The sequence below is a fragment of the Triturus cristatus genome, chromosome 4_1, assembly GCF_964204655.1.
Source record: "Triturus cristatus chromosome 4_1, aTriCri1.1, whole genome shotgun sequence".
Taxonomy (NCBI): domain Eukaryota; kingdom Metazoa; phylum Chordata; class Amphibia; order Caudata; family Salamandridae; genus Triturus; species Triturus cristatus.
Genome location: NC_140585.1, coordinates 854,676,771 through 854,702,542, shown reverse-complemented (window position 1 = coordinate 854,702,542; position 25,772 = coordinate 854,676,771). Strand labels below are relative to the sequence as shown.

Here is a 25,772-nt window from a genome sequence, read left to right as displayed (position 1 = left end):
TTGGTCCACATGTCCCCCACTGATGAGATACTGATTATGTCCCAATTGTCAAACCCGGGATAGGAGCTCAGTCTACCTAACCACTCAGGTTCCCATAGAGGGGTGACCTGTGTGATTTTCCTATGCCACCCTAGCTTTTTATTGTCCAGATGCCAGAATACTAAGGTGCGGACTCTCTGGCCAGTGAGGTGCAGATGCTTGGGTTCATTTAGAGGGCTCTACGATATCTTCCTTTTCCCATCAGCCACCTGTCTGTCTGAAGGCTTGGCTCACTTTGTGGACCATGGACCCATTGGTTGATTACCATCAGCTGGGAAGCCCAGTAATAAAACTTTAGGTCAGGTAGAGCGATCCCGCCGTCATACCATCCCCCCGTCAGCTTCTGCAGTGCGATACGTGGTGTGTTCCCGTCCCATAATAAAGTCTGCACTGCACTGTCAATGTTTGTGAAATAGGAATCTGGGACTTTAAAGGGGGTATTTTGCAGTGCATACAAAAAGCGAGGCAATGCCAGCCTCTTAAAAAGGGCTTCTCATCCCAGGAGGGTCAGAGGGAGGGCTCGCCAATGCTGAACATCTGTATGCAGGCGGGTCCGTGGCCCTTGCAGATTGGTGTCATGGAAGACTGACGGGCCTGGGGTCACACAGATTCCCAAGTACCGGAAACCTGCCGTTGTCACAGGGATGTTGCAATCTTTCGGCAGTTTTGGCCTAGGGCCGTGAATCAGAAATAATATGGATTTAGTCCAATTAATAGTGTAGCCATAATGACTGTTGAAAATGCGGAATATATGGAGGATTCGATGAATTGCCGACACCGGGGATGAAATGTATAGTAGTATGTGTTCCGCGTATAGAGAAATTTTGTCTTCATGGTGTTCTGTCCATTTAAGGCCCGTATCAAGGGGTCACCCCTTACCCATATCACCAGTTGTTCCAGCACCAGTGCAAAGATTAATGGCGATAGGGGGCATCCCTGTGTAGTTCCCTTTGTCAGTTGGATCTGGCGAGACGTGTGGCAGTTCAAAACTATTTGTGCCTTGGGGTTGAGTATAGGAGCTTAACCCACTTTATACAGTTGGGTCCAAATCCCATTCATTCCGGCACCTCAAAGAGGAAGGGCCATTCGATGGTATCAAATGCCATCTTGGCATCTAGGGACAGCAGTGCAGCATCCTCATGTTTCGTATCTGCCCTACCCAGCATCCCCTGAAGCCAGCGGAGATTTAGGGCAGTATTTCGGCCCGGCATGAAGCCTGATTGATCGGGGTGTATCAGGTTTGTGATCATGGGAATAAGTCTATTTGCCGTTGCCTTAGCAAGGATTTTGGCCTCTGCAGTAAGGAGTGAGATGGGGCGGTATCCACCACAACCTTCTGCTGGCTTGTCCTATGACTACGCAAAAACAACAGTTGATGGACAGAATGCAGAACAATGTCATACATTCACCCCAGTACAGAGATCTGGGCCTAAATCCATCGTTATTTTGCTCACAATGCCATTCCAGTTTGAACTCAGCCATATGCAAATCAGCCTTGACCCTGTGCCTCATGGGTACAGTCCAGCCCGAACTGCTAAGCCAGGTCCTCCCTGTACTGGAAACAAGCATCCTAGGACCGGTTTCGGGGTTTCACCCCTCTTCAGCCAGGATAGCTTGATTCCAGCGGCATTGAGAGCACGGGACCGACGACTGGGCATACCCGTCCCACTCGGGGTGACAAATGTAAAAACAACAGTTGATGAACAGAATTCAGAACAATGTCATACATTCACCCCAGTACATAGATCTGGGCCTAAATCCATTGTTCTTTTGCTCACCATGCCATTCCAGTTTGAACCCAGCCATATGCAAATCAGTCTTGACCCTGTGCCTCATGGGTACAGTCCAGCCCGATCTGCTAAGCCAGGTCCTTCCTGGACTGGAAACAAGCATCCTAGGACCGGTTTCGGGGTTTCACCCCTCTTCAGCCAGGATAGCTTGATTCCAGTGGCATGGCGAGCACAGGACCCACGTCTGGCATACCCGTCCCACTCGGGGTGACAAATGCAAAAACAACAGTTGATGGACAGAATGCAGAACAATGTCATACATTCACCCCAGTACAGAGATCTGGGTCTAAATCCATCGTTTTTTTGCTCACCATGCCATTCCAGTCTGAACTCAGCCATATGCAAATCAGTCTCGACCCAGTGCTTCATGGGAACAGTCCAGCCCGAACTGCCAAGACAGGTCCTCCCTGGACTGGAAACAAGCATCCTAGGGCCAGTTTCGGGATTTCACCCCTCTTCAGCCAGGATAGCTTGATTCCAGTGGCATGGAGAGCACGGGACCCACGTCCGGCTGGGTTCAAACTGGAATGGCATGGTGAGCAAAAAAACAATGGATTTAGGCCCAGATCTCTGTACTGGGGTGAATGTATGACATTGTTCTACATTCTGTCTATCAACTGTTGTTTTTGCATTTGTCATCCCAAGTGGTCTAGATAAATATCTCAAAGGTGGGGAGTCAGCCTAGTGGCTGCCATTTAAAGAGCTCAATAGGAAGTCTGTTAGGTCCCATGGCCTTACCCGAGCGTGTGTCTCGGATCACGATCTGTAACTCTTCTTCTCTTAGTTCTCCTTCAAGGGATTATCGCTCTTCGAGGGAGAGGCTGGCAACTTGGATGGTGGCCAGGAGGTCTCGGGCGTCATGAGCAGTGGTTGTGGCTGTTGATGTATAAATTGCCTCGAAATGGGTAGCAAGTTTTTCTGCTATCTCCTGGGCTCTGTTATTTCCCCTCACTCGACTCCTCTCAATCTACGAACCCATCTTGTACCTGCTCTCTTCTTTCAAGCCAAGCCAGTAATGTACCCGTCCGCTCCTCATATTCATATATCCTGTGGTATATTGTCTTTTGCCTGGATTTTGCTGCCTCTGTAAGAAGCTGTCTATAATCTTGTTTTTTGGCGTCAAGTGTTTGGTTATGTCGTCATTTGTGCGATGTAATTTTTGCTCGCCCTCTAAAATGTCACCCTCGAGTTGTACTATTCTCTTGGTCAATTCTTTTTTGTGTCACACCATTAGGCCCAGCGCTCTGCCTTTTATCACAACCCCATATGCTCCCCACAGTTTCTGAGGCAATGTCACTGAGCCAGCATTTTCACTGAAGTATAAGTCAATATCTTTTAGCAATGTTGTTTTAACATGTGGGATTTTTAATGACCAGGGATTGATTGTGAGAGTTGTGCGTTTGGGTTGGAGGTTTATTGCGATCCTGACCAGTACTGGGGATTGATCAGAAATACCCCTTGCCAAGCACCTGGCCTCAACAAAGTGTGTGTGAGTATGTAATCTATACGGATTGGCTACCATGGGCTCCCGATTTGAAGGTAAACTGGCGACCTGTGGGATTAAGCTGCCTCCAAATGTCGACCAGGCCGAGAGCTGAGAGGCAATCCGCTAGTTTTGATCCAACACTGGGGTCTTGGCGTGGGGGTCGCCGGTCGGTCTGTCCATCTACGGTTAGGTTGAAGTCACCTTCTCTCACTAACATTCCCACTGGGAGGTCTAGGATGAGTTTGCTTAGGTCGGTCAGTGTGGAATTCTGTAGTGCAGGGGGAACATATATTGACATTATGTTGAGGGGTTTCCCTTCCCATGTACCTGTAGCGTCTGCAAATCTACCCTGTCCATCGACCCATGTTTTATTAACCATATATGGGCAGGATGCTCGTCCCTCGGGAGCTGGAAGTGAATCCTGCATTTACTATAAGCCGATAACTTCATTGGTCCAGGGCTCCGCAGGTATTACTGGACTAATTACAGGATAGATGCGGAGGGAAGATTTTCAGGGCCAGAGCCGGCCTATTGTGTTGCCATTTTCTCCGGCAGTTGGTCACGCCCCCCCCATAACACTTATTTTTGAATTTAGTAATAAATCCATTAAACTTTTTATTGGTCTAGAACTCTGTTATTTTTGAGGTCCCGATATTTATTTGAACTATTTTTTCTACTAACTGATGTTAGGGGGTGCCCTAATGCACAATTGTGTTTGTGGGAGAACCGGATGAGGTAAACATTTGTGATGTCTACATTTTGGGGTATGGTTTTGCTTCCACATTACTGTATACAAGAATGTAATGACAATTTGCTTTGGATACCAAACAAAGAAGTTGGCTGAACTAGTAACTATTGGGAACCACTGTGTGGCATCAGAAGACAGAAATAGAATGTTGAATCAAAGTTGATGCCTTTGAAATTTCAGGACATGCAGCAGACTGTTATTGGGAAGGAGAGAGGAGCTGCCTAGAGAGGGAAAAAAGGGGGAGAAAATAGGATAGGTAGAGTAGGAAGAAGAAATGGTCAGCCTAGAAAAGAAGCCTTTGGAGTTTGAAGATCTAGTTTTTCATGTGGTTAGCTGGGAAACAAGAAGGCTATCTCATCACTGCATCACATGGAGCAGATCTAAGTGGGACAGGTATGGCCACACCTGGCTACCGTGGTTGCCATGCCACCGGAGTCAAGCTATCCTGGCTGATATGTGGTGATACCCCGAAACTGGTCCTACGATGCTTGTTTCCAGTCCGGGGAGGACCTGGCCTGGCAGTTCAGGCTGGACGTTTCCCATGGGGAGCAGGGTCAAGAATTATTTACATATGGCTGGGTACAAACTGAAATGGCGTGGTGATCAAACAAATTACGGATTTAGGCCCAGACCTCTGTACTGGGGGTGAGTCCTTGACACTGTTCAGCATTCCGTCCATCACTTGTTCTTTTTGTATTTGTCGCCCTTAGTGGGATGGATATGCCCAGACATGGATCCCCTGCTCGCATTGCCACTAGAGTCAAGCTATCCTGGCTGTTGAGGGGTGATACCCCAAAACTTGGCCTAGGATGCTTGTTTCTGGTCCAGTGATGGCCTGGCAGTTCAGGCTGGACTGTTCCAATGGAGAGCAGGGTCAAGACTGATTTGCATATGGCTAGGTCTAAATTGAAATGGCACGGTGAATAAAAAAGATGGATTTAGTCTCAGATGTCTGCACTGGGGGTGAGTGATTGACACTGTTCAGCATTCTGTTCACCACTTGTTATTTTTGTATTTGTCGCCTTAAGTGGGACGGATATGCCCAGACCAGGGTCCTACCACAAGAGTCAAGCTATCCTGGCTGATGAGGTGTGATACCCCAAAATCAGTCCTAGAATGCTTGTTTCCGGTCCGGGGGGACCTGGCCTGGCACTTCGGGCTTGACTCTTCCCATGGAAAGCAGGGTCAAGACTGATTTTCATATGGCTGGGTTTAAACAGGAATGGTGTGGCGAGCTAAAAAATGATGGATTTAGGCTCAGATCAATGTACGGGGGGTCAGTGCTTGATATTATTCAGCATTGTTTCCATCACTTGTTCTATTTACTTTTAGAAAGTTTGCATTTTTTTGTCCTAACCATTTGTGCCTTCTGCCAGTGTCCTGGGTGACATGACTGTGAATGGCTGTGCTGTTGGCGTTTGTGTATACCTCATAGAGAGTGAAAAAAAGAGGACTAGATGTGGGCCTGATGGGCCATCCTGCCAGGATGGCTGGGGACGGAACTTTGCCTTGCCCCACTTACACTTTAAGGGGCTGGCCTCCAGCACACACAGAGTAACCTGACTAGTCTTTTGTCACCGCAGACATCTTGGAGTCTTGGCAGGGAAAAGGAAGAACTTCCCAGAAACAGATGTGGGGGTCAGTATAAGGAATCCCCCCACTTTGAAGGCTGGTACCAGGTATGAATATTGGACCTCTAGAGCCACTCCTCAGTACACTTCAGAAAAAGGACTGTCTTGCTCCCCAGAGGACTGCCCTGCTGCTTGAGAAATACCTTGCCCCTCACAGGACTGGCCTGCTCTCTGAGAAGGCCTACTGAACCTACTCCCTTCATCCCAGGTCACCTGAGTGACTCCAAGGGTCAGATGGTTGACCTCCTGTCTGAGCTATAAGGACACAACAAGCTGCAGAGACATTCCTGCAACCGCCCAGCTGACCTGTGGCATTGGACCTGCCTGAGTCCTGCTGGCTTGTGCTAGAGTAAGTTCCTGATCCCCAAGAGGTGCCTCTCCAGGTCCTGGACCCTTCGCTAAATAATAAAATAAAACAATTTACATTGCACGCGCTGCAACGCCGAGTTGGCATTGCAGCGCGCAAAATGTAAATTGTTTCATTTATTTATTTAACTTTGTTCTGCCGTATGCTGGAGTTTACTAGCCCCCACCCTGCCCCTCCCCCACCCTGCCCCATCGCCCCGCAGCACTCCCTCAGGGAGCCGCCACTGGTGGTTTCTAGTGCTCGGCACTGGCAGTTCATTAACAACACCGGCACTTACGACAGCTGCCACATGGTGGTGCTGTTTCTGTCATTTAGGGATTAGCAGAACAACAGTTGTTTATGAATTCAATATACATTAAAACCAACTAATACCGACCGCTTAAGCCATTCTTATAGCTGTGGGAGCCTTGAACAGTCTGAATAGTCACACTTGTAGCAGTGCAATGGTTAGTAGTTGTGTATGTGCTGTCATTGGCAACACTGGTAAAAGCAATGGGTATTGCAAGCTGCGGTGGTCACCGAATGAGGGCCTTGGCACTTTTATTTATTTATTTTTTTACCAACTAAGCACTGCTAATCTGGTCCTTGTATCCCGCCCATGTTCCATCACAGTCGACCTGAACTGGCGACTTTACATAGGACTAGCACGACCAGATGACCGCGAATGGCGATCTAGGATTTTAAGAGCTATATCTACCTAACATTTTGAAACTTCTTATCTCTGGTTGTACTGGTTGGATTTTTGTTTTTCTGGTATCAATTTATTTATGAAAATGTACCCTATGTTCTACATTGGTTTGGGATTGTTCTTGTGTTGTGTTGTCACTTATTACTGTTTGTATGCTGCATAAGTAATGTACACTTTGCCTCTAAGCTAAGCCTGACTGGTTTGTCCAAGCTACCAGAGGGTTAAGCACAGGTTAATTTCGTGATTTTTTGTAGTTTACTGTGACAAGGATTGTGGTTGTTGCCTGAGTAGGGCTTCCGCTCCTCTCAACCAATAACCTAATTTCTTACAGACAGCCTGAAAGGTTCCAGTGGTGTTATGAATACCTTAATTCCTGCAGATCAAAAAGATCCATATATAGATTGCCTCATTAACAGTAAAATAGTAAATGCACCATGTGCTTCACATACCCCAGTACTAGCAAAAAATGTTTACAGTCTTCTGAGTTTCTCACCTTATTTCTCTCAGCCAAGTCCATAGACACAGTCAGTATCTCTAACCAACTAGTTCCTCACCACGTCTCTGACTCCATCTCTGTCTTCTTGGGACACACTATTGAAAATGTTTCCTTTTTTTGTGAGCCCTAGCTTACCTGCCAATTTATCAGAAAGGTATATACTGTACAAACTAAATTGCACTGTGTTCTGTCCCCTAGATCTGGTCTATATAGATATACTCCAGAAGCGAGAAAATGAGGTCTTACCCTCTTGTGTAAATATAATAATTGTCAGCCCAACACAAACAAGGGTGAAGTGTCTGTCGATTTAACTGATTTGCTTTCTCAGGTCCAGCCCTTGCTGTGGTCCACCAGGAAAATTTATGTTGGGTTTATAACTTCAGTGGAACCAGTGACGATCAAGATAGATCCCCCCCAGAAGAAGAAGATATCCAGAATACCTCAGTATCTGTTAAAACCGGAAGCAATCAATCAGCCCTGTAACTTCTGATTTACTTAAGCAAGGGGTTTTAGGGCCAGATGTACGACTCGCAATTTGCGCTCTATTGCGATCCACAAATTGCGAGTCGCAATTTACTATGTACTACAGTGTCACAGACACTGATTGCAATTCCCAATGGGGTCGCAATATGCGAGGCTCATTAATATTAATGAGGCACTCGCATTTTGCGACCCCGTTGGGGATGGCTGGCCCTCCCAGGGATGGTGGTCTGCTGGGCTCAGCAGACCACATGTCTCGGACGCTTTTAAATAGAGCCGTTTTTCTTTCAATGCAGCCCGTTTTCCTTAAATACATGCCTCATGAGTCGCTATTAGGAAGGGAAGGCCCCTGCCTAATAGCGAGTCGCAAAACCTATTTTGCAAGTCGCTAATTGATTAGCGACTCGTAAAATAGGTTTTGTACATGGGCCCAAGGTTTTTAGCGTGCGCAAATGGGTCTAAAACACGTTTGCACACGCTAAAAACCATCGTACATCTGGCCCTTAATGCATATTTTTTCAGCCAGTATAAAACCCTGATTTTTCCCACGTGCAAAGCCAACATTTACATGTTTGTACAAGATCTTAGGGAGGTTAATAATGTGGCCATCCTTAGCTTTCCGGTGATCCACAACCCTGCCGCCATCCTTGCTAATGCAAAATGGTTTACTGTGGTTGACCTCTGTTACGCCTTCTTCCATTTCCCTACATGAAGACAGTCATTTTCTTTACACTTTCTCATTAGGAGGGTTTCACCTTTCATGGAGGAGGCTCCCACAAGGGTTTACAGAGTCTCTGTTCATCTTTTCACTAGCCCTCAAGAAATATCTGGACACATTGGTTTTCCACAGGGTTCTACTTTGGTTCAGTTTGCATATTGTTGGCTTCTGTTACCCTAGATCATTCCAAGGTCAACTTGAACTACTACCTTATTGAATTCCTCTCGTACAGTACATTTGTCATGAGATCACTGCTGGTGAATGTCACTTGTCACAAGACAATCAAAGCTGATCAAAGCCACTCATAAGTTAGATCGTCCAGTAAATGTTTCTCAGGTATGCACCTTTATGGGTATGGCCGGTGTTAAACCTGATACCCTTGGATGGTAGTCCCCCAAACCTTTTGCCTTCACCCCTTCAATGTTGCTCAATTTGCTTGTGTTGGCGTTAAGACTCTGTGCACCTTACCACTGCTAACCAGTGCATGGTAAAATTGGCCTACACCTAATTGGCACATTTAATTTACTGCTAAGTCGCTAGTAAATGGTACCACATGCACCCAGGCCCTGTAAATTAAATGCTACTAGTGGGCCTGCAGCAATCATTGTTCCACCCACTAAAGAAGCACTTTAAAATAAGTCTCAGATCTGCTGCTGTAGCCTGTAGTGTTGGTTTAAACTACCATCTCCACCTGGCAAAATAAACATTTTGCCAGGCCTAAACATACCTTTATTAAGCTTATACATCACTCCCAAAGTAGGCCCTTAGAGCTCCTGGGGAATGATGCATGGTATTAAAAAAACAGGACCTGTGGCTTTACGTATTGCATGTCCTAACCGTGGAAAACTCCTAAAGCAGTCTTTCACTGTTGCCAGGCTACCTCTCCCATTGACTATCAGTGGGTTACCTTATTACACTTAATAAATTGACATTTCAGATTGGTTGCAGAAAGAAATATATTTATTGGACTCTTTTGAATTGTAAAACCCTCTTGTTTTAGAAAGTTGGCATTTCTAGAAACCTACCTACCATGGCTTTCTGCCAGTAACCAGGGTGACATGACTCTGGCTGTCTCCTCTGTGATGGATTGTTGATCCCCCAAGACATGGGGCCAAAAGGGGGTTACATGTGGTAGGATAGGCCATCCTGGCTGGCAGGATGACTGGGGGAGGACGTGCCCTAAATTACACTTCAAAGACCTTACTGTTAGCACACAAAAAGAAACCTGACCCTAAGGTTTTGTCACCCCAGACTTTTGGAGTCAAACCCAAGGAGGGCAAGGGAGTGGGTCAGGTGTTGTGTCCCACACAAAGGTTAGCCCTGGGGATAAAAGGTGACACTCTTAGACCCCAAATCAGATCATTGCTGGTGGAAGGAATGCCCTGCTGCCTTGCTGCCTGAGGAAGAAAGGCCTGCCATGTGAACCCAGGATCACCAGAGTGACTCCAGGACTAGCTGGCTGGCGTCCTGTGAGAGCTATAGGGACATAACAAGCTCCGGAGATCCAGGTGCTGGTCCTTGCTGGGGCAAGTCCTAGACACCAAATGGTCCCCCCACACCCCCTGGGTCCTGGATCCATAGTGTGGTGTTAGAGTGGCCTTCTCCTGCCAAAACCTGGGACTTGGAAAATTTCAGCAAAAGCTGATCTGAGAGCCTTTCAAGAGACCTGGACCTACCTGTAAGCTGATCCTCCTAAAGTGCATCGCCGTTAGTATTGACTTCATCACTCCTCCCGCTTCATTCTTCTCTGCAGCATCCAATATGTTTTAGCTGGACCCGTCGGCGACAGTATCAGGCCTCCTTGAGCCCTCTTTAGCTACATCCTGCAGCCTTGTCCTGCTGGGGTATTTCAAGCTCCAGAAAAAATTCTAAGACTGAAGGTAGAAAATGTCACTAGGCTCGACAACAACCATTACCCCATCAACGACAATTACCTATTTGACATGAAAATCCAGCTTTTTCCACATGGAGTTTTTCGTGCTATTGGCTACAGCCTGCTGCCTGGCCCCCTAAGGACTCTACCTTCTCCAAGAAATCTTCAGAATTTCTTTTTAGTATGAAGGTAACTCTTGACCTGGGTGAACCTTTTAACTGTATCCGACCCACACTGGTACAGTTGGACTTAACTTGTGAGTCTGTCCTGACCTCACTCAACCAGATACCCGCAGTTGGTGCTTTGTTTTTGGCAGTATTGTTTATGACAACTTTACATTTTCATAATTCGGGTTCTACTGACTGGATTTATTTGTTCTTGATGTCAATTTATTTATTGAAATGCGCTCTATTTATCTAAATTGGAGTTGGAATTTTCCTGTGTTTGGTTTTCACTTTATTACTGTTATTCGCTGAATCGATACTTTACACATGCTTTTGTGCCAAGCAACAAAGCGGTTAGGCACAGGTTTTAGTGACTTTATGTGCTTCACCCTGACAAGGATTGTTGTTGTTGATTGAGTAGGGCTTCTACCCCTCTCAACCAATAACCTAATTTCTTACAGGTGGATAGTGTTGATAGTGGTTTATGGGTTACACTGATATTGCCAAACCATTAAAAGATTATGACCAAAAGGATACCCGAGTCCTGGTAGTGGTCTAGCAAAGCTTAAAATACATTTGTAAAACGGAAACAATCCTTACCTTCCGCATCTGCTGCGGATCTGCCTAATTTACATTTCACTGTCATGAACACAATGGTTTTGCTGTTGGTGTGCTGGTTCAAGACAATTGGGAGCAAGAAAAGCATATTGATTACTTCCATAGACCCAGTCCTGACTGGGCTTCAACCCCACCTCCGTTCTGTAGCCACGACAGCTAACCTTGTTGACACTACTGAAAATATTGTGTTGAGTTTCCCTTTATATGGAGCTCTGCTCCATGCTGCTGTTGTCCTCCTCCAGACCACAAATACCCAGCACCTTTCCACCCTCAGATTGGTACCAGACACAATATGAGTTTCTTTTGTTATCCGTCTCACATATTGCAATTGTCGGCTGCCCCTCTCTGAATCCTTCATCCCTGATATCTGCTCTCAGTGAGGGAAAACCCCATGGTTGTTTGCCCACCACTGCCCACATTACTAAACCCTTTGTTGACCTGACCAAAGGCTCCAATTCCCAACTCTTAAGCGATATACTTTGTAGATGGATCCTGCCTTCTAAATCATAAAGGTGTGTTGGTTGCGGGTCATGCAGAGTGCTCTCTTATTGAGTAATAGATTATTGTCATTTGCCCAATGTGAAATAAGCCAAAGTAGCTAGGCTTATTGCTTTGACTTGAGCAAGAATTTTTGTTTGAGAAAAGATTGGTTACTCTGAATGTAGACTTATAATATTGTTTTGACATGATGCACAGCTTTGGGTTCCTTTGGTTGCAAAGAGGGTTCCTGACCTCTGCAGGAACACTGATTAAAAGCAGTCACTATTTACAAAATCTATTGAGTGTCTTGCACTTATTCAAACAGGAAGCAGTGGTTAAGTGCAATGCTCACCAGCATACCCAGGACATGTCTAAGAGAAATGCCCTGCCTGATTCAGTAGCATGAACAGCTTATTTGTGTGAAAGTGCAGATGTTGCTATATATGTAGTGCAAACCATTTGCCTTCTCTAAATGGTTTGTCTTTGTTACAGAATCAAGCTTCCGAAGGCAAAAAGCAATATTGAATCAACCAAAAATGTGAAGTTAGCTTTGATGGGTTGTGGAGAGACAGCACTGGGAGTGTGGCCAAACCAAAGTTTCTGCTCCCCAGCCTTGCATGGTTGTTTCATGGAGCTATTGATGTTGTTAGAGATGGCATGTTACAAACTACGCCAATCCACCTGTATGCACCCTCTAGAGTCCAAATGTATTGCTGTTCCTCTGTCACTTGTCAGTCCATAATGCTAGGACCGGGATCAAGACCACCCTGCTGCTCACCTTCCCCCTTAGGGCCTCTTCATGCACCCCCAAAAGATTTTACCTATCTTGTGATAAAAGTCTCTATGCTCTCATTCTTCCAGAGTAAATGTCCTCACAGATGCATAGTGTCTACTTAGGGACTTCATCTTCTGACTCAGTATTCTAAACCGGATCTCTAGTTACCATGGGACACACTTCCTTTCAAAAGTAGTGCAGGAAATTTGCAAAGTTCTTTGGGTTAGATTAGCATTTGCATTATGCTTACCACCCAGAGTCAGGCTGCAAAGTGGATCGAAGTAATGTATCCTCAAGAATACAATAACAAAGATATGCTAAGATGCTCAGTTGAAATTGCCTGATGCCGCACCTTTAGCGTTGTGGTCCTTCATAGTCAGACCTGCCTAGAAAACAAAGCCTCTATAAGATTGTGATGGAATGACCAATGACGCTGCCATCAAGATCTCTAGTCTCTGCTGCTATGTTAGACTTACAAATGAATGATAATGCAGTTCTGCAAAATGCGTATATGTTGTCTCTAGAGTTTCTGATCTGAGGCCATAGCTACCTTACCTGAGAGTCTGACCAAAGCCTGCCTTCCCCTTCAACCCGGTGACTGTGTCTATGTGACTGTCTACTAGAGGGAGACTCCCCTTCAGTCATGTGGCAAGGCCCATGTCAAGGCATTCTCATAACCAGCACTGCTGTTAAAAGCCAAGACATGGAGATGTGGACCCATTCCTCCCAGTGCACGCAGCTGCACCACATAGAGATGACAGCCCTTCGTCATCTGTTCCTGGACCACCCAATCCAAGGTAACCAATCTGTTCCTGCATACCAGAGCCCTTGGGCATGCTATCTTTACTGCATCCTTGAGCATTTGGCTGTTGGTGGGACGCATCATTGTTGGGGAATAGAGAGTTTTTGAAAGGCCAAATTGTACTGAATCTGTCCTTGGGTGAAGCCATTGCTGTGTGAATGTCAACAACTCTTATGTGCTGCTGTTTGAGAAATACACACAAACTAATACCTTTTCTTCTTGCTGGCTCTGCATCCAAGTGCCTGTTGATGTAGGGGAAAAAGTGCTTTTGATCGTTTGCCCTTTAAAAGAAATAAAACATTTCTTCACCTGTTATATCATGGGCACAGGCTGCCGGAATGTGATGGAATCCTCCTTTAGTCCTTCCAAGTTCTAGAAAAGTACAAAAGACCCTTTGACCAATATCCCCCTGATGTTATGATGTTAGTCATCTTGTTATTTATTTTATTTTATTTATTTTGTTTTGTTTAGTGTTTTATAAAGCGAGAACGTGACCCGTTAGGGTATCAGAGCGCTTTACAGGGATAACACATTGTATACAAGCATGAAATAGTCAAAGAAAAAAAAACATAAGTAGGAGTAGAAGGAGGTGAAACATTTGGGAATAATAGGGTGTATAAAATGTTCAGATCATAATGCAGAGATATCCAGCAAATACATTTGTGGGTGTACAAGGTCAGTACAAGATGGATAGCAGCCAGTCAGTCCAAACTCTAGCGGAAACACAAATAAGCAAAGCCACCGAGTGGTGTGTGTGTTATGTCAGCATGAGTAATGATCTGTGAGTACCACAATGAGAACACTGTACCTTTATGGCCCAAAGTTACTATGACACTGTTGTAGAGACTATAAGCTTTTAATCACCCATGTACAAAATACGACTTCCCAGTGGAATGGTGTTTTATCAGTGTCATTATCATGAGGGGTATGCTCACTTCATTTGTGAACTGGAGCCTATCACTGATTGCCCCAGAAGTGGACTATGGTTGTTATTCAGGTTATACTAGCCTCACCATCAGACATTCTACTGCTTACCCTCTCCAAAAACTGTGGGATCACCTTAAAATTTCTGAAATTAACCAATTGCTCTCCATTATCTTTCCCAGTTATGGTGTAGGTCAAGCTATCCCAGAGAACAGATGTAATACTGCAGTAACAGAAGAACTTGCAACCACAATTGCTCCTGCACCAACCTCTGACCAATTAGGTGCTCACAAATCTATGCTCTTACAGAATAGCACAGCTTTAGATAACCTCTTACCATCCAGAAGGTTTGTGAGCCATAATCGGAACAAGTGCTGTGCATACTTTCCTAACACCTCTCTTGGCAAACAGTGATAGAGGATAGGCCAAGGGTGCTGCCCTTAATGAATGTTCAGGAAAACACCCTCTTAGGAGCCAGGATTAGAGTCAGCTTCCTGTTTGTCAATGCTCTTTAAATTCTCCCTTCCAGTTTTGATTTAAAACACTAACACCGGGATTTAAAATCTCTGTGTCTTCTATACATCGCCCGTCCTACAAGAACGTATAGAAGATACAGAGATTTTAAATCCCGGTGTTAGAGTTTTAAATCAAAACTGGAAGGGAGAATTTAAAGAGCATTGACAAACAGGAAACTGACTCTAATCCTGGCTCCTACGAGGGAGTTTTCCTGAACATTCATTAAGGGCAGCACCCTTGGCCTATCCCCAGCGAATGAAATGTTTTAACAGACTGTGACAGGTCTTATGTTCAGAATTTTGAGGTATATTTTTCCAGTGCAGTCTGGGACATTTTGGCCACTAGAGACTGAGAGGAGTTCTTTCCCTGTTACATAACCGCACGTTGATATTACGAGATTTTAAAGAGCCGGGACACGTTTTTATGTAAAGCCTGAAGAAGGTGGTTTAGACCTGCTGATACCACCGAAACGCGTCGCTTCTTGGTCTTGTTGTATACAAATCTGGTGCATATCATTGTTGTTGTTGTAATTTTGAAAACAATCATATCTTTAATGGATCATTAATGTGGACCTAAAAATTGTTTTGTATTGTGTAAGAAATATTTTTGTTGCACATTGTGTAATAATTTTTTATGTAATTGTATTTTAATCTATGACTTGATTAACTCTTTCTTTCAATCATTTTTAACTGACTGCATTTATTTGATGAATAAACCATTCATATATTTCACTATTGGCTACTGATATAGTTCCTGTGTGAATAGGTGTTTGAGTGAGAAGTGATTAATTAAGTATGCTATTGTAGTTTCCCAAAGGGAATTCTTTTTGGACATAGCGTCAATTGGATTCCTGCCCCTTTGGCAAGTAGGACCACTCTCTATTTTTCTGGAGTTTAAGATACTTGACCCATTGTCGGAGTGTTTTGTACTGAAGACTCTGACAGCTGACACCTTTCTTTCCTTTTTTATCTTGAATATGCCCTCACCCAAATTGCTTAGTGAGGTTCCTTTGTTACGGTAGTGTAGGAAAAGTTAGTTTGCTCCTGCTCGTTAAAGAAAATCATCTGATGCAATTTAACCTTCATTTCTTTTTCATGATTGTCTGCGTTGTCATCTTAGAGTTAGTCATTGACTTTGTACTACATAGGGTACATCTCTTAAGGAGATGTGAACCTATTATGATCTTTTTGTAATTTTATACAATTATGCTAGGATTGATCTACAATGATTTGTTTCTAAACTTATAATTAAAACGTACTAAACTCAGATCAAAGAGCCGAGTTGATAAATGTGTAGCTATGTTGGTTGCACTGTATTAGGATGATAACCAGTGATTTTTCCTTCCACTGCTCACTCATCTAGAAAGACCTGTCCACTCTGGAAAAATTGTGTAAATGGGCCTAGACTTTAAGAGTCCCACTTCTGCTTCTGAATCAAGGCAAAATGAAATTCTCTCCTTTGAATGAAACAATAGTCTACTTTACACCAGGTGTATGTTTTTTTCCCAATCCTGCTTTGTCTAAGTGCAAGCCCAATTATGACATCTTCCATATTTGATCAATAACATTTTTGATGTCTTCTACAGGGTTTATTACAAATGATTTTTTATTTGCAATCTGTTACTTTAATTAGGTGCAAGACATACTTTTTGTTTTTAATCTTTCAGTTTCCAACATACTCTTAATTACCACCTAAACATAGCCTTTATGGACAAAGAAGAAGAATTATTTAAATAAAGCATAATATTAACTGTGTTGAAAAATGTATGTGAAATTAAACAGAATGTATTACCTGTAAACTACTCCTTTAGAATGGAGAAACTGCAATCCACAAACAATCTCTGCAGCATAGAACCTGCAATTAAACAGAAGATGCAGATCAGGATAAGTTATTCAATGCTTTTAAAATCAAGAGAATACATACAATTTTGAGTCTGAAGATGTGAACATGAAATGTATAAAAAAATAAGAAACTGCCAGGCTTGTAACTGAAGTATACAAGACGGATTGCCACAATAGGATGGTGTGGTGAGGCCCGGTGTAAATCTGGCAAAACATAAGAATTAAGCAATATATCCAAGAGGGGGAGGGCAGTCCTAGGTAGTTATTCACTGGGGTGGTTTTAGACAGTGGCAGCTCCTACTCTATGGTGGAGAAGCATTGCCCCACCCTGCAAGCAGCCCAAAAAATTTAAAATAAAATGATAAATATTTGCATATTATTGTTTTATTTTGGCTGTCAGAGCTGAGGCTTGGGATTGGGGCTAGAAATGACAGGCTGGTGGAGGAGTGTTTTGCACTGTAATCAGTGCGCATGACGGTTTGGCTGTCCGTCTGAGGCTTGCCAAACCGTAATGCACACTGAAGCTCTCTTCAACCCCAGCTGCGTTGCTGGGTTTGAGAGAGAAGGCACAGATTACCAGTCTACCTGGAGTGCAAATCTCTGGAACTCAGGCCAGTCCTGATACTGCTTTCATTCAGCATCAGGATTGGCTGCAGGGGATTCTGGGAACCTGTGCCTGCTGTGCTTAGAGCCAGATCAAAGCGTTGGAGCAAGATTGGAGCGTGGATGCAGGTAAGTTATTTTTCTTTATTTTTTAAATGTTATTGTCCGTCCCCAGTTTCTCCCGCCCCCCGCCTGCGACTTTGTTCAGATAATGGCCACTACTGGATTCAGAGGGCCCAGAAGAAAAGTAGAGGAGCCTACTCCACCACAGTCAAAAACGGCCTCAGAGTGACTCCCCATTCCTTTGATAATACAACTGTTGTAAACCAGATCCTTTTAATGTGTGGCGAAATTCACAAATTGTTTATTAAAAGGTATTTTTCATGGAAGTACTTGAATGGGATGTTAGAAAAAATATAATTGTTTGGATTTTTGGGGGGGATAATAAGGTTTTGTCTTTTTTGTCACATTGAAATACATTGTAGTAAATGCCTAGTTTTAAGGGTCACAAAAAGAAACATATACCAAGGGTCGTAACAGATTTTGGTAATAAAGTAAATCATTTGATAGTGGTATCTAATTCATTTTAGGAACTGTGGTGAGTTGATTTTATCCTGCGAAAAATGCTGATCATTTGCTGGGGTTTGATGAACCATAAATTGAGAGATGGCAGTGGTAATAACAAGATGCTAGCACATCCACTGACAAATTATGGTGAGTACATACAACACAGTAATAACCGTGTGCTATGATAGAGCACAATTGTGGTCTTCAATTTGTAGGCGTGCATTATAATCACAAGTACTTTGCCCCTGCACATATTCCTTTGTCATGTTAACATTTGGTTATTAGAATGTGAAATGTAATATTGTGTAAAGTGAAGTAATAGAGATATTTTGGGCAACATGGAGAAATTAACATTCTAATCATGTTCTAAATGGTGAAATCTTAATGTTCATTTATTCAGTGACTATGAGAAATTAATTTACTGACTATGTAATGCATTGATTTAAACGTGCACAGTAATGATGTTCATGTATACGTGTGAATAATAGAGTTCATATTAATTCTTGTGTTAACCGATTTTGTAGGCCCCATTTGTATTTTTCCCTGCCTCTCACTCTTGAAGTATTTGTAATGTTCATGTGCATGTCGAATATTTTCTTTCTCACGTTTCTGTTGCAGGTGGAGAAATTCATCTTTGTTAGTTAGAATAACGCTTTTGTTTTAGGAGTCTGATAATGTGGGACGGTGTTGTTTCTCACTGGAGAAGGCTTGTGAATCAAGCTCATCGGGCCAGAGGCTGGGAGAATAGAAACCAATTGGAAAGTTATCAATGAGGAGGTGTCTAGCTGGATGGGATGAATGCGTGATGTGAAGATGGGTGTGTCCTAGGGCTTTGATGTTGGAATTAGGGACATTGCCCAGGGGATTGAGTTAGGAGAGGAGAAGGAGCATCTTAGAACGAGCTCCGTAGCTTATGCTACTTGACCCATTCAAAGTGAGTGTACTTCTTAGGAAGTCTTCACGCACTGACACCTTTTTCTCAACTTGCCTGGGGAAATGCTAAGTAGGGATGTCACGTTAGTGGTAGCGTAGGGACAGACTAATGCTTTTTACTTACGAACCTCCACTGAAGAATAATCTGGATGTAGGTGCAGTCACTGCCTGCATCCTAATCCTAGAACTGCTTATACTTTGTATGCTTCATCGATTGAACTTTGCTTGTAGGTTTGGCTTTGTATTAGTTCCAATGTATTTCTACACCCTCATCCTGAGGTGTTTGTGTGTCTAATTGTTTTTGGCTTTGTAATAAACTAACTAAACTTAGAACCTAGAGTCAGTGATTCTTCGGAGTCCTGATTTATTGGGATTGTGAAATCTAGTTGGACAAGATATTTCTCCCCTACACACTTTTAAGCCGGAACTAACGATCCCTCGACCATGGGTTCCAGAGTAAATCAAGAACGTGGAACCCGGCCCCAGCAGTTACAATGGATAAACACTACGCCATCCAAGTAGAGTACATAAATATAGAGTAGAGGCACTACAATGTGTTTAAATTTGATTAACCATGTTTAACAGAAAACTGTTTTCTCTCATGATTTTCTCATAGAGTCATGGAATGTTCCTCAGATTCTAAAATTAAAACACATTTTCTATCTTCCTCAGTCATGTGAGGAAAATGTGACATGCTGAGCAAAACAAGTACCTCCAACACCACCAGCAGTCTGTGATGAGGACACATTTTCTAGAGTTGGCTGGTGAAGTTTGAATGTGAAACCGATAATGAAACCATGATTTGCCTGAGTCAGTGAGCGAGCATGACTGTCCTGAGGGGGATAAAGCCTGGGGTCCTACAACATGTAGCGATACCCGCACTGATGGGACTTGAGGAACACTGCTCCTCAAAGTGTCTCTGGTCTAGTTGACCACGCCGAGTTTTACATACTAGAGTTCCTCTTATTTTCTAAGATCACATAATAGTGGCTTGTAACAGGATTGAAAGTGGGAGATTTCCTCTAGAGGATAATTAAGTGCATAACAATATACTCTAATAATAATAATTGCAAGGAAATGTGCTCAGACATATACATGCTTATGGTCGGCGCACATATTAGTACATACACTGTTAACATATGAATCTATGTTTGCAGTGCAAGATACTGAGTCATGCACTTGTACTTTGATTTGGAAAGTTGTGTCCAATCCAGCTCATGACTGGTCAATATTCACTCAGCGTCATAGTGCACGGCAGGGCACCACTGAAAACTGGCGACATGTTTAAATCAAGAAACACAACTCTTGATCCTTGACCACAGAACCAGTCACTGTCTAATCTAGGGTCATGGGTTGCTGGCTCACTTCCTTTTTAGTGCTTCGAGTGAGTACTATTTCTCGTTTTTTCGAGTGTTTCTTTGGTGTGTCTGCTGTTTATTTTGTGTGTGGTGTCTTATCTAGGTTTATATATATGTTGTGTTTGCTCTATGGGAAACAGCATGGTGTGCATTCATTTGTTGTTCTTTGTGCTATATTTCCATCCCTGTAAACCTATGAAAGGCCCCATTAAGTGTGTGGACCTTCCCTGACTGATGATCAGTGAATAGAATAACTGAACACACACTGTGCGTAGTCCCAGCCATGTGCTGAAGGGGACTATACATGTGCACGCACAAGGCAGGGTACTTACTATAGGCTAGATTATTGGCTATTCTAGCCTGCTATTTTAAAAATGTTGCTTCATATTTTTAGGGTCAAGCCTGCGACAGTATGCGTCTCGCTTGCAAGACACTTTTGTTTACAAAAAAGGCTTGGAGCCCGCCCATTGTTTACCATTTGTTGGCTACAGTGGCACTCTTCTTTGCAGCTTCGTTAATAGGCCAGTGCAGGCCAAACGTCACTTTCAATCCTTTATATAGAGCAAGGACCAAGCACAGATTAATTCAACAGCGTGAATGAGATACCATTTCTTACCCCCTCCCACTCTCCCTGCCTGCTGATCTCTCAATGGCGCTTTTTTTCCTTGGTTTTTATTAGCCAAGCTTCACAACCTTCTGAAGTGCTGCCATACCACACACTATCACAAACACATAGGATATTTTCTGTGTCACACATTTTCAAAGAAGCGCATAATATTGCCTAAACACAGAGACTTGTTATAAAGTCAATAACCTATATTAAATTTGCATAACAGACATTTATTTACAGTATTTATTTACAGTAATGTATGGGATTTGCCATGTCTTGCAATTTTCCATCAGTGCCGATAGGTTTCCACCCTTCAGGGCTTGTATGGGCATTTTCTACTGTGCTACAAACTAGGGAGCTGATTTTAGGGCTGAGGGCCATGATCTAGCCCTCACAGCACAATCACCCCTTCTGTGGTTAAAAAGCCCTGGAGCTTTTTTCTGTGACAGCTTGCTCTTCTTTTTCTCATTCTGACATCCCCAGTAGGGTCTTTTTACGTCTCGCCTAGTTAGCGCAACACATTCAATGACACAGCAGTATTCTGTAGTCACAACTCGTATCTGAATATCCAGTGTATGCAGAAGTTTTGGAATAATCTGAATCCAGGCTCTGCACAGCGTAGGAATATCCCGTGAAATGTAGGATAAAATTGTGTGTGCTGGAATTAGCGTGGTAATCATTTTGACATACACACATCTTTTGTATACAAGAGACAACTGCACACAAGATACTATTGTTATGAACACACAATGCACGTTGGCATGGAAACTGCCTTAGCATTAATGAAAATGACAGACATGGAAGTATCTTGTACGTTCAGAAGAATACTATCAGTTATAACAATATTGTGGCATTATGTCAATATCAAGTGGTATTCAAGGCAATGGGTTATGATAGGTACAGACATACTTTGTGGCTGGTGAAGATGCTGTGGATTTGATTGCTGCACCAAATTGTTGTACAAAATTTTATGGAATTAATGGAAAATATCGTTCTGCTACCTGTGCCAAATCTATGATGGGGGATTGCATGGTCATGGAAGGTGAAAAATGTACTAGAGAGGAGAATTACAGTGTGAAGAGTTGGAAAAAAATCGCTGGCACAATGAAGGACCCATGGTCTTCTTGGTATAGTTCATGATGATTGTTGTGCAATTGCATATTGAATTTTGTGAATGGGGGCATTTTATATTAAATTCCATAGTGAAATTTGTTTGTCTATCTGGGAATATTTTATACAGTATTTATTGCGTTGGTGAAGACTGCTGCACACGCATGATATGTTCTCTATAAATTAGTGAAAAGGATGGGATAATACACAGGCAGCGCATCCCAGTTCTCTTTCAGGAAGGATCTTGGTTGATAGGTTTTTGCTTCCTAATGGTTCCTTTACTGACTGACTAGAGCTGACTTTGGACTGAAAATCAAGCAATGCTTGTGGTGTCCTCTAACAGGCACCCATCAACGCACAAATTGATTGTTTGCTCTCCATGGAACATAGGCAATCAGTTATAAAAATGATATTCACCGACAATCACTCACTAGAGGGAGTCGAGGCCCTGCACAATCAATCTAGACAATTATGGAGCACATCCTGGGTTGGGTTAGTGACCCTGGCTTGATGACGCAAACTACTATGAGTTATCTCGCTTCACAGATGAGTGGCCTTCTGTCCCATGGGCCATGACAGCTTTACCAACCTCAAATTAAGGAATGGTTCATAAACCTTGAAAGGTGGTGCAAACTACAAGTAATCATTTGTCATCCAGACAATACCCTTCAGGGTGAGAATGTGCTTTACAAATACAGGCTTTGCTGTGTTACTTTTCCTTATGCCCACGAGGATGCTGGAGTCAGCTACTTATTTGGCATGGCAGTATGGCAAAAAGTCATTGAAAACTAATCTGAATCAGGCTGAAGTAAATCTAAGCCTGATATTCGATATTTAATTGGAGATGGTGGACACCTATGCTTGCTGGATCAGAGTAGAGAGTAATCTAGAAGGGAAAGACATTGTATAACTGTCTGACAGGGGTTGGCCAACATATCATATGTAAGCAATACCTGTTGTGAGCCAGGAAATATATTCTGTATTGTGAGGCTTGTTGTTTTGCTCTTACCACGTGCAAAAGTCTATACATGACAGCTGGCGACCTCTGTGACCTCAAAGCTCGAAGTGTTTGAAGATGCCCCACACGTATGATGCACCATAGGTGCACCTTGCCAGTTTAAGGGAGCAGGGTGTGGACTCTTATAGGTGAGAAGGCACGCGAATTGGTGCAATCATTAGGGTTGACACATGTCTAGTAGTTACCGGTCTGTCTGATATTTTTATAACAAGAAAGGTAAAATAAAATAAAAAAACGTTAAGATCATCAATATTGGGATTTCCCACCTTTGAAATATAAGATAATAGCGACCCATACAAAATGGAAACAAGTGAAAAGCATTTTAGAGCTATATAAATTATTAATAATTGGCGGTTATGGTAGAGGTCGAATTTCCAGGTTAAAAACGAATACTGAAGAATCGCTCAAGCTATTTTTATGTATCATTTCCTGGTTTTACCAGAAACGCCGGTATGTTTATTTTTCTGAGAAAAGGGCCACCCCAAAGTCAGTCTCTCACCCACTGTCTCTCACCCGATATTGTGATATGTGAGACTGTGCTGGAGAGTCACTCACCTGCCTGCAGCTTCCCCCGGACCTGTCGGAACACGACTCAGGCAGACCTCCACTCAATTTAACACTGACTGTAGGGATGGTAGAGTTCAAGTTTAAAAGCTATTCGTGCACGCCGCAATCTCAGGCAGTTACACACGAAGCACAGTCGAGGGAAGGCTCCAGGATACGCGGATTTTGTCGGAATTAAAAGCCACGAAAAAGCGATCCTGCTGCCATCTAGACGGGAAACATTGAGACCCGCTATTTGTGCGATACTTGAGACCGAGATGTGTTCCGGTTTTATATATTAATTACCTTTGACTAACATCTCAAATCAGTCCTTTAAGGGAATTATAATATTGGACCCATATTGAACCGGCCTTTTATACTTCAAAATTGATGACCATTTATTCAATAAGAAAAGAGATTTGGTTGTAAACATCACCCTTTACTCCCTTTGATCTGGAGAATCTCCCACTTGAGTGCGGAGGCACCGGTTTGACACAAGGTTGCAATAAGATCGATTTTTAAAGGCGAAAAAATCTATGTCCTGAAGAAGGTGGTCTTATTGTGAATGTGCTACTGAAATGCGTCGACGCCCAGATTATGTTTGGTGTTAAATTTGGATAAGTCAGCAGTTATAGACAGGGAATTGAGACCCATGCTTTGTGCTGTCTATGCATATATCCAAATTAACATTGAAAAGACATAGTTGATTGTCTTTATATACTCTCCTTTTTAGTTCTTTAGATTTAGGAACACTGTGTTTAGATATTTTATGAATTTATATGTTTTTTTTTTTTTTTTTTAAAACCTTTATTCAGTAAATCCAGAACACAGCTATTCAGTCGACAACCCGGAGGTTCGGCAGCTTAAGTTAAGCAACACAGAAAAGCGTTCGCACTGCACTGAAAGGAGAATCAGAAAAGGTTCAGTTTTAAATAAACACAAACACAAACCAAACACTAGCAAGGCGATAAGCTTCGAATGCACATGATGGGTGCCCATCAGGGGGAGCTAGTCCCATTTCGTCCACCAGAAACAACGCTATAATGAGAGGAGGGAGGGGGAAAGCAGAGACTCATAAAAGGCAATCAGTCATCAACAATAAATACATAGCCGGAAAGAATGTCAAGGGGAAAGTTGCTCCTCAGGCGGATCCGGATCAGGGGGCAGACATCTGTCCCCCCTGTAGTGGTTCCATCGCCCCCATACTGCATGCCATTTCCGCGGGCGCCCTCTAGCACAATACACTGTCTTTTCCCTGAGCATGCTCCAATCCATATTTTCCTTCCACGCTGCCAGCGCAGGAGGCCCAGCAGAGCCCCACAGGCGCGCGATGTCCCGCTTAGCCACCATGTTACCCAGGGTCACTCACTGAGTCTGTGCGTCATCAAGATCGGTAGGACCCCAGACGTTCAAGAGACAACACCGCGCCTCCGGCTGCATGACCATGCCCGTCACCTCCCCCATCACTGCATGAACTCGCCTCCAGAACTCCACGATCACGCCGCATTCCCAGATGATATGTAAGAAGGTACCCACCATGCCGCAGCCTCGCTTACATAAACCCTCCTCAGAGAAACCCATACGGACCAACCTAGGACCTGTCACGTAGACTCGATGGAGTATTTTAAGCTGCACCAGCCGCAGACGCGACGGAATCGCAACCTCCCTAGGAGAAGAAACTGCATATTGCCAATCTTCGTCATCCAGTTCGAGGCCATCCCTAGTCCATTGATCGCGCAACCCCCGAAGAAGGTCGGCCCGGACATTAATCAGCTTCTTATAGATGAGAGAGATCGCGCTCTCCGGCATATGGCCATCCAGAATTCTGTCCTCTAACGGAGAGGACGCAGGCACCTTCTCACCTTCCACGAGGACCGACCGCAAGGCGTGACGCACCTGGGCATAGCGGAAAAACTCAGTGCTCCCCAGCTCATACTCCTTCTGCAGCTCCTCAAAGGACTTCACCCTGCCCTGAGCCAGCAAGTCTCCGACCCTGGAGATACCGATCAAATCCCATTTCTCGAACCCTTTTGTATGCCAAAGCTTCCCCAGGATATCAGAATCAAACAACGGGGTAGCGAGGGTAAGCCTGCCCCCCAACCCAGGGAGTCCGTCGCCAACTTCCAAACCCGCACCGCCACCCCAGTGGGCCCCGTAAGGGACGAGTCCAACGACTTCGAGTACAAAGCTCTGTGGTAATTACCGCCACGCAGTAACCACCGATCCATGGCATAGCCGGGGCTCAACGCCGAGCCATAGACACCATGATTAATCGCGCACAACTGGGTGGCCCAGTAGTATCTTCAAATGTCCGGAAGCGCAATACCACCGTCGTACCACGGGAGCGTCAGCTTAGCGATCGCTATGCGCGGCCGCCCGTCCCACAATAGTGAACGCTGGAGGCTCTCGACCTCTCGAAAGTAACTAGTCGGGACCCATTCAAGGGTATTCTGCAAGGCATGGAGGAAACGGGGAAGAGACATCATTTTAAACAACGCGGCGCGCCCGAGGAGGGAGAGCGGCAACCGCCGCCAGCCCGCCGCATCCCGCCGCAGACGCGCCAGGGGGGGGAGCAGATTCTTCTCATATCGCAA

At 44.0% G+C, this 25,772-nt stretch overlaps 1 protein-coding gene across 5 annotated transcripts in view; it reads right to left on the bottom strand.

Moving 5' to 3' along the window:
- The window catches only part of PRKCQ (protein kinase C theta), a 549,254-nt gene that overhangs the window by 162,360 nt on the left and 361,122 nt on the right, over positions 1–25,772 (bottom strand). For all 5 annotated transcript variants that reach the window (XM_085653544.1, XM_085653545.1, XM_085653543.1 and 2 more), the window contains one exon: positions 16,387–16,449. In XM_085653544.1, coding sequence (XP_085509670.1) covers positions 16,387–16,449 — 63 coding nt within the window. The remainder of the gene's footprint in view (positions 1–16,386; positions 16,450–25,772) is intronic.